Here is a 9,435-nt window from a genome sequence, read left to right as displayed (position 1 = left end):
TGTCCTGTCACAGAGGCCCCAGAAGACTAAGTGGGAAAAGAGGCCGCCTGGGGACACAGTCGAGAAGCGGTAGAGTGCTCGTGTGAAGACGGCACATGTGGGCGAGGGTTCTGCCCCTTCTCTCCCAGGGGGACAGAACTGGATTTACACCAGTTCTCGGGGAACCAGGAGTATCTTTTTCTTCTCCTGAAGGATCTGTCACAAGCAATGGAAATGATGGAGTCCCAGACTCTCCTTCTGACGCTGCTGACCGTGAAGGTAAGGATGAAGCCTCTTTTCATGTGCGTCGCAGATGGAAGGGTGGCCGCTGTCAGCCACAGGGGCAAGGTCCCCTCTGGCCTGAACTTTTGTTTTGCATTTCCCAGATGGAGAATGGCCTGTCTGCATTCGAAGAACAGGCAGAAAAGAACCTAGAAATATTGTGTAAAGAGAAGGAGAAACTCCAGAAAAAGGCTTATGAGTTGAAGCGCAGGCTTCTCCTCTGTCAGAAGAAGAAGGAGCTGGAGGATTTCCTGGATGTACAGGTCAGGGGTGACCACGGCCTCCAAGCCTCATGTCCCAGCAGCGTCAGTCCTTTGGGGAGGGTTGGAGAGAGCCTTTATTGTGAGTGTCCCTCCTCATTTGGCTTCAACTCTGTATTTCTGTGTGGCGGTTTATCAGAGGATGTGACGGTAATGTTAGAACCGACCTGCAAATGGGCCTGTCTCTTTAACACACACGGGCCCTGGGAGGCTTCTCCGGCGGTCCACTGGCTAACACTGCACCTTCAGTGCACGGGGCACGCATTCCATCCCTGGTTGGAAACTAAGGTCCCACATGCCATGGGGTGTGGCCGAAAAAAAAAAGTGAGACATGCTCTGGCCAGCCCAGGTGGGCCCGAGTGCTGGTGGGAGATGCAGGCTTGGTGCTGAATGGACAGGAATGTCCACGTCAAGGAAGGTCACAGTGAACCCTGGGAACCTAGGAAGGCTCGACCAGGAAATGGGGCTCCTCACCCAGTAAGTGTGTGTGCTGGGGCCACCATAACAAAGGACCACAGGTGGGGTGGCAGCTTAAACAACTGGCACTTACTCTCCCTTCCTTCTGGAGGCTGTGCATCCGAGAGCAAGATGTCAGCAGGGTGGGTTCCATCTGAGGGCCGGGAGGGAAGGAATGTCCCAGGCTCTGTCCTTGGCTTGTCGGCGGGCATCTTCTCCCTGTGTCTCATTGTTAGCTGGCCTTCTCCCCGTGAGCGTCAGTCTCTATATTGCCCCCTTTTATGAGGACATCTGTCATACTGATCAGGGCCCAGCTTAATGACCCCACCTTAACTGGATTACCTCTGTAAAGTCTCCAAGTCAGGTCATGTTCTGAGGTGCTGAGGGTTGGGGTATCAACCAAGGAATTTGTGAGAGCAAGTCCAGCCCGTGACACTCAGCACATGCTTGTGAGTGTTCCCTGTGGCCCAGCCCCAAGCTGAAAACGGGGTCCCTGTCCTCCTGGACCTCACAGTAGAAGAAAAAGAAAAGATAATCACGTAAAGGAATCCTCACAACCCCCAGATAGCGTGTACGAGGAAAGAAGGCTTGGTGGGCACGGCCTCGGTGGGTGGAGGCCTGTCAACTCCCGGATCTGAAGCAGGAGGGCCCAGCCTTCCTGGGTCCACTGTGATCCCAGTCAAGGGCTCAGCCTTGGAACATGCTGGAAGGCCAGCACGTGTTCCTGGTGAGGAGGCCTGGGCCACCTTGCTACTGGCCAGCTGGGACTCGGGAGAGCCCACCACACCCTTGGAAGCTTCCCAGGGAGACCTGGGAGGACCAGTGCTGTGTCTTTTTTATTAAGGTTTGTCTAATCAAGTGTTTTAAATGGTGCTGCCATTTTCTTAAATGATGGTATCCACATCACTGACTCAATGGGTACGAAACTGAGCAAACTCTGGGAGGTAGTGGAGGGCAGAGGAGCCTGGCATGCTATGGTCCACGGGGTTGTAAAGAGTCGGACACAACTTAGCGACTGAACAACAACAATCAATTTCTTTATTTTTATTTTATTTTACCTTTGCCTGCGCTGTGCAGCCCGTGGGATCTGAGATTCCCCAACCCGGGATCGAACCCGCATCCCCCGCAGTGGAAGCACTCCAAGTGTGGAGTCTTCGCCTCTGGACCCCCAGGGAAGTCCCAGAACAGTGCCGAGTCTTTACCTCACACGTGCCGTCCGGTGAACTTGCAGGGAGGGGCGCGCAGGGCTCGGACTCACAGGCTCTTCCCTCCCTGCCTGCAGATTGAGATGCTGAGCCCCTTGGAGGCTGTGGCCAGCCGCTTTCGGGAACAGTACAAGACATTTGCGATAGCCCTAGACACCACACGGCACGAGCTGCCCGTGAAATCAGTCCACCTGGATGGAGACAGGCAGCTCTTCTTAGGTAAGAGCTGGGGTGGCTGTGGGGCAAGCGGCAGGACAAGCCACTGGTGCGTGTTGGTGTCTCCTGTGTCCTGGGTACCTTTATCCCTCAATGTCATGTCACAGGCCTCCTTGCAAGTAGATGGTGTGTCCCCCGTCAAATGGCAGAGGATGCGGGGGGCCGGCGAGGCTGACATTGTTTAGGGTCGGGTCCTGAGTCAGAGCTGCATTGGGATTTGTAGGATGACCAGGTTTGTAGGATGACCCTTCAGTGATCTCCTGTCCTGAAAGGCGTGCTGGGAGCCTGCCGTCTCTCAGCCTTGGGCAGATCTAGTAACGTGCTTTGGCAGCTGGGAAACCACAGGGCCACCACCCCCTACCTTGTCCTGTCTTTTGAGCAGAGCAGAGATGGGCGCTCCCATCTCCGTAGGGCGTTCCCATTTCCCGTAGGGCGTTCGATCTAATACTTCACTTGAAGAAGCTGACAGGTGTGAAGAGCACCATCCAAGACCCTATGGTTCTCTTTAGAACAAGTCTCTTTCTCAAGCAAGTTTTCAGCTGCCCTAGAGTTTGCCTCCTTCCTTCCTTCCTCTCACTTTCTGTCTCCCTTCCTTCCTTCCTCATTTAAGTATAATTGCATTACAGTGTTGTGTTAATTTCTGCTGTACAGAAAAGTGATTCAGCTATGCGTGTGTGCTCAGTCTTGTCTGACTCTTTGCTACCACGTGGACTGTGGCCCACCAGGCTCCTCTGTCCATGGGATTCTCTAGGCAAGAGTACTGGAGTGGGCTGCCATTTCTTCCTCCGGGGATCTTCCTGACCCAGGGATCGAACCCAGGTCTCCTGCTTTGGCAGAGAGGTTCTTTACTGCTGAGCCACCAGGGGAGCCCAATTCACTCTACGTATATGTATATATACAGTCACTTTTCATGTTTTCTTCCATTGTGGTTATGGAGAAGGAAATGGCAACTCACTCCAGTATTCTTGACTGGAGAATTCCAGGGACAGAGGGGCCTGGTGGGCTGTCGTCCGTGGGGTCACACAGTCAGACACAACTGCAGGATTTGGCAGCTGTCATGGTTAATGACAGGATACTGTATGTACTTCCCCATGCTGTACAGTAGGACCATGTTGTTTAACCATTCTACATATACTTTGCTTGCATCTACTAATCCCAAACTTCTTATTCAGTGATCAATGCAAAGAAATAGACGAAAACAACAGAATGGGAAAGACTAGAGATCTCTTCAAGAAAATTAGAGATACCAAGGGAACATTTCGTGCAAAGATGGGCTCAGTAAAGGACAGAAATGGTATGGACCTAACAGAAGACATTAAGAAGAGGTGGAAAAAACACACAGAAGAATTATACAGAAAAGGTCTTCATGACTGAGACAACCATGATAGTGTGATCACTTACCTACAGCCAGATATCCTGGAATGTGAAGTCAGGTGGGCCTTAGGAAGCATCACTATGAACAAAGCTAGTAATGGAATTCTAGTTGAGCTATTTCAGACCCTAAAAGATGGTGTTGTAAAAGTGCTGCACTCAATATGCCAGCAAATTTGGAAACTTCAGCAGTGGCCACAGGACTGGAAAAGGTCAGTTTTCATTCCAATCCCAAAGAAAGGCAATGCCACAGAATGCTCAAACTACCACACATCTCACACACTAGCAAAGTAATGCTCAAAATTCTCCAAGCCAGGCTGCAACAGTACATAAACTGTGAACTTCCAGATGTTCAAGCTGGATTTAGAAAAGACAGAGGAGCCAGAGATCAAATTGCAAACATCTGTTGGATCATCAAAAAAGTAAGAGTTCCAGAAAAACATCTATTTCTGCTTTATTGACTATGCCAAAGCCTTTGACTGTGTGGATCACAACAAATTGGAAAAGTCTTCAAGAGATGGGAATACCAGACCACCTGACCTGGCTCCTGAGAAATCTATATGCAGGTCAAGAAGCAACAGTTAGAACTGGACATGGAACAACAGACTGGTTCCAAGTTGGAAAAAGAGTACGTCAAGGCTGTATATTGTCACCCTGCTTATTTAACTTATATGCAGAGTACATCATGTGAAATGCCGGGCTGGATGAAGCACAAGCTGGAATCAAGATTGCCAGGAGAAATATCAATTACCTCAGATACACAGATGACACCACCCTTATGGCAGAACATGAAGAAGAACTAAAGAGCCTCTTGATGAAAGTGAAAGAGGAGAGTGAAAAAGTTGGCTTAAAACTCAACATTCCTACTATTATGGCATCCAGTCCCATCATTTCATTGCAAATAGATAGGGAAACAATGGAAACAGTGACAGACTTTATTTTTGGGGGGCTCCAAAATACTGCAGATAGTAACTTCAGCCATGAAATTAAAAGACCCTTGCTCCTTGGAAGAAAAGCTATGACCAACTTACACAGCATATTAAAAAGCCAGAGATATTAGTTTGCTGACAAAGGTCCATCTAGTTAAAGCTATGGTTTTTCCAGTGGTCATGTATGGATGTGAGAGTTGGACCATAAAGAAAGCTGAGTGCTGAAGAATTGATGCTTTTGAACTGTGGTGTTGCAGAAGACTCTTGAAAGTCCCTTGGACAGCAAGGAGATCCAACCAGTCCATCCTAAAGGAAATCAGTCCTGAATATTCATTGGAAGGACTGATGCTGAAGCGCCAGTACTTTGGCCACCTGATTTGAAGAATTGACTCATTGGAAAAGACCCTGATGCTGGAAAAGACTGAAGGTGGGAGGAGAAGGGGATGACAGAGGACGAGATGGTTGGATGGCATCACCAACTTGATGGACGTGAGTTTGAGCAAGTTCCGGGAGTTGGTGATGGGCAGGGTGGCCTGGCGTGCTGTAGTCCGTGGGGTCACAAAGAGTTGGACACGACTGAGCAACTAAACTGAACTGAATCCCAGACTTCACTCTGCCTCTCTCCTAACCCATTGCTGCTTGGTAACCACCATCTATTCTCTGTGTCCGTGAATCTGTTTCTCTTTTGTAGATGAGTTCATTTGCACCCTTTTTTTTTACTTCCCACACATAACGGGTGACATGATATCTGTCTTTGTCTGGCTTACTGCGCCGAGTATGATAGCCTCTGGGTCCATCCATGTTGCTGCGGTGGCACAGTTCATTCTTTTTTATGACTGAGTAGTATTCCATTGTGTGTATATACCACATCATCTTCATTCATTCATCTGTTGGTGGACATTTAGGTTGCCTCTGTGTCTTGGCTGTTGTGAGTAGTGCTGCTATGAAGATAGGAGTGCATGTATCTTTTTGAATTAAAGTTTTGTCTAGATAAATGCCCAGGAGTGAAATTGCTGGTTCACATGGCATAGAGTTGGGTAATTTCTAAGCTGAGCTCTCATGAGCCACTTGAATATATTTTGTTCGAAGCTGATGTAAAATCAAGCCTTTTCCAATGTGAAATAGTCTATGTATGACACAGGACCTTGAAAAATGAGCCTTGTTGAACCATCATCCATGTCCAGGTTTCTAATTTTATTTGTAACTCTCGGTCTCCATGTCTGATAAATTCCTTAGATTGTTGGGAGGAGTTGGGCTTAGGGACTGTTAGAGTTTCCTAGGGCTTCTGTAACAAAATAGCATAAATGGGGTGGCTGAAAACAACAGATATGTGTTCCCTCCGAGTTGAAGGGGCCACATTGGGGTTGGATGCTTCTGGAATCTCTGGTGGAGAATGTATCCCCTGCCTCTCTCCTGGCTTCAGTGTGCTGGCAGGTGTTGGCTGGTGGAGCATTTCTCCAAACACTGCCTCTCTCTTTTTTTTCCAGCTGTTCCTTTTGTTTTATTTATTTTGCACTTAATTATTTATTTTCTTTTTGGCTGCGCTGGGTCTTTATGGTTTTCTCTAGTTGTCGTGAGCAGGGGGCTGCTCTCTCAGTTCTGCGTGCAGGCTTCTTTCTGACCACGGGCTGTAGGCACACGGTCCTCAGTAGTTGGGCGTACAGCTTAATTGCCCCGAGGCAAGTGAAGGTTGGACCAGTGTCCCTTGTGTTGGCAGGCGGTTCCCTGCCCTCTGGACCGCCAGGGAAATCCCCGTTGTCATTAAGTTTATTTTGGCTTTGTTTTTTGTTTGTTATCACAGTGTTGCGGCACCACCTCTGTCTTCACATGGCCTTGTTTCTGAGACTCCTTGTCTAAACTCTCCCCTTCTTACAAGAACACCAGTGGCTGCATTAGGCCCCTCTCTAATGACCTCCTTCTAACTCAGTTACATCTCTGGAGACGTCATTTCCAGTTAGGTTGTGTTCACAGGTACCTGAGATTAAGACCTGAACATGGCTTTTAGGGAGGACACAGTTGAGTCTCTCGGGAAAGAAGATGTGTGTTTATAAGAACCCTTACAAGGGTCCCCAAGTGTCACAACGTACAGTTGCGACATGTAGTGTTGGGACTTGTACCAGACTCAGAGATGCTGGTTTTGCTAGAGCAGGTGGGGGACCCAGTGCTGTTGCAGGCGGCTTCCCACATGGGGCTGGGTGGGGAGGAGGTGCAGAAATGGTGGGACTGGGGACTGGAAACCACGGGTTTGTTCTTAAGTTCCTTCTCGCCCAGATCGTCTCTGTCTTACGCATTCGTTTCTGTAGCGAGGACAGCAGTATGCCCTCTTAGAGTTTCCGTAACTTCCTGCATGGCAGACACACCTGACTCCCCGTCTCTGACCCCTGTGATCTCAGGCAAAGGGGCCCAGAGGCGGTGCCAGTGCACGAATGTCTTCTTTCACTGCCCTTTCTTCCTTTGAGCCTTTCACGATTCTGGCATCACATGAGAGCATTCCAGCAAAAGGAGAAAAATCTAGGTGGCCACCTAGTTCGTGTGTCCATTGCTTGGGTCTCCTTGAAAGGTGCCGTGGTTGGCAACCCTTTTTTCCCTCCAGACGAGTTGCAGCAGGAATTGAAGACCACACGCCATCTGCTGGGAGAACTTGGCATTGGCAGCTCAGAAGACAGTGTGAAGGCCTTTGACGTGCTGAGGGAACTCAGGGAGGTGATCCAGAAGAAGGACCTGGAGCTCCGAAGGTATTGCAGAAAATAGCTCAAGAAAAAGATAGCACCCGTCCCTGCCACCTCCCCTTCAGCAGAGAGGGGCTGTTGGCAGCTGCCCTGTGGAGGGTGTGCTGTACCCCAGAGGGTGGGCAGCTCTGATGTTTCCAGGGGCCAAGGGTATGAAGGTCCAGCAAGGCAGGGAGAGAGCAAGATTCTTGGAACCCAAGAATACCCCGGTGTGTGTTCTTTTTCTAAGAAATTTTTTGTTTTGGTTGTTGGATGTGGATGGTTTTAAAGTCCTTATTGAATTTGTTACAACATTGCTTCTGTTTGATATTTTTCGTTTTTTTGGCACAGAGGCATGTGGGATCTTAGCGCCCCAACCAGGGGTTGAATCCACACCCCTTGCATTGGAGGGTGAAGTCTTAACACTGGACCACCAGGGAAGTCCCCTGTGGGTGTTCTTGAGCAGCCACAATAGAAAGGGGCGATCATTGCCCAGGGTAGGAGCACATCAGGGACCCTAGGGTTGGTCTTTATGTGTTTTTCAGAATAGGGGCTTTGAGAGATCTTGGGACCTCTTATTAATGTCTAAATACATGTAGAAAAGCCGCAGGTGGTAACGGTGGCTTTCACGAACAGGCACCCTTGTGTAACCAGGGCCCAGGTCCATACAGCCGATGGCCAGTCCCACCAAGCTGCCTGCCTGCCCCCACCCACGGGACTTTCCTAATCGTGGGGCTTTCCTCCACCTCTTCCAAAAGAGAATCTAGTTTTCTTCTCCTTTATGATGTCAAATGTACTTCCTGAGGTGCCTGAAAAGTTTGAAAGGTCCTCATGACAAATACCACCTGCTACGGCATTGCCTCCCTCTGTGTGCCTGGGGTGAAATCAGACACGCCAAAGGATTCTAGGTCACCAGGGTCACAGGAGTAAATGGAAAACACACGAATGGGAAAGCACGTTTTATGCCGGCTTCCCCACCGCTGTTTACGTCATGTGATCCCTGGGACGGTGCCCCATTCACGGCTCTGCCTCCTGCCCTTTGGATGGTTCCTTGCACGGTATTGGTACTCCTTAAATATTTGTCGAGTAAACGACTCTTCCTTCACACCTGGCTAGTCCTGTTCTAGGGGCTTTGCTGTTTGAGTTCTGCTCAGACAAATCTTACTCACCTGCGCTTTCCCACAAGCCCAAGGAGGGTCACCCTGAACCTGTCTCCCCCATGTGGCAGCCTCATAGGCGCTCGGGCAGGCTGGTAGGGGTGGTGAAAAGATTCCATCATCTTCTTGTTGATGCAGGAGCGTCGACCAGGTTCTGGAACTTTCCGCCGAGGCAAGTAAAGAGGCAGCTTTAATCAACCAGGATGTCTGGGAAGAGGCCCAGGGCCCTGAGGCCCTCAGCCGGTGGTATTTTAATCCCAAGGAGGCCACTGACGGGGAAACTCAGGAGGAGATCAGGAGCCCCTTGGGCCACGACGAACTGTGAATCCACATGCAGAGTGTGTCCCCACCCCAAGCAAGGACATGCCTGCACCCCATGGGGAAGGACACACGTCCTGTGCCCCTTGTTCTGGGGGGCAGGGAACCTGCAGCGACCCCCCGGGTTCTTCAAACTTGAGCACTTTACGCACTTAGCCTAGCCGTATAGTTATTTTTGTGTGATAATCTCATTTGATAATTTAACAAATAAAAACTGTTTTGCAACGGAGCCTTGGCTTTTCTGTAAGGGGCAGAAGAAGGCGCATGTTGTCCCAGCTTTTTCTGAAAAGCTGGTCCTGAGCATCAGAACCTCCCAGACATTATGACCAGTTGACCCTTGAAAAGTGTGGGTTTGAACTGCAGGTCACTTATACATGGATCTTTTTCAGTAGTAAATACTACATGGTGATTTAGTTGCTAAGTCTTTTCTGACTCTTGTGACCCCATGGACTGTAGCCCACCAGGCTCCTCTGTCCATGGGATTTCCCAGGAAGGACACTGGAGTGGGTTGCCATTTCCTCCTCCAGGGGACCTTCTGGACCCAGGGACTCAAC

The 9,435-nt window shown here is 49.6% G+C and overlaps 1 protein-coding gene across 1 annotated transcript in view; it reads left to right on the top strand.

Annotated features, from left to right (window-relative positions):
- Positions 1 to 9,110, top strand: part of HAUS8 (HAUS augmin-like complex, subunit 8) — a 25,968-nt gene extending 16,858 nt beyond the window's left edge. The window contains exons 7-11 of the mRNA XM_010845609.1: positions 193 to 258; positions 366 to 524; positions 2,260 to 2,401; positions 7,292 to 7,433; positions 8,702 to 9,110. Coding sequence (XP_010843911.1) covers positions 193 to 258; positions 366 to 524; positions 2,260 to 2,401; positions 7,292 to 7,433; positions 8,702 to 8,888 — 696 coding nt within the window. The 3' untranslated portion in view covers positions 8,889 to 9,110. The remainder of the gene's footprint in view (positions 1 to 192; positions 259 to 365; positions 525 to 2,259; positions 2,402 to 7,291; positions 7,434 to 8,701) is intronic.
- Positions 9,111 to 9,435: the final 325 nt, after the last annotated feature.

This window comes from Bison bison, unplaced genomic scaffold (assembly GCF_000754665.1).
Source record: "Bison bison bison isolate TAMUID 2011002044 unplaced genomic scaffold, Bison_UMD1.0 scf7180017864221, whole genome shotgun sequence".
Taxonomy (NCBI): Eukaryota; Metazoa; Chordata; class Mammalia; order Artiodactyla; family Bovidae; genus Bison; species Bison bison.
Note: the sequence above shows the minus strand (reverse complement) of the source record. Positions and strands in the feature narration are given on the sequence as shown.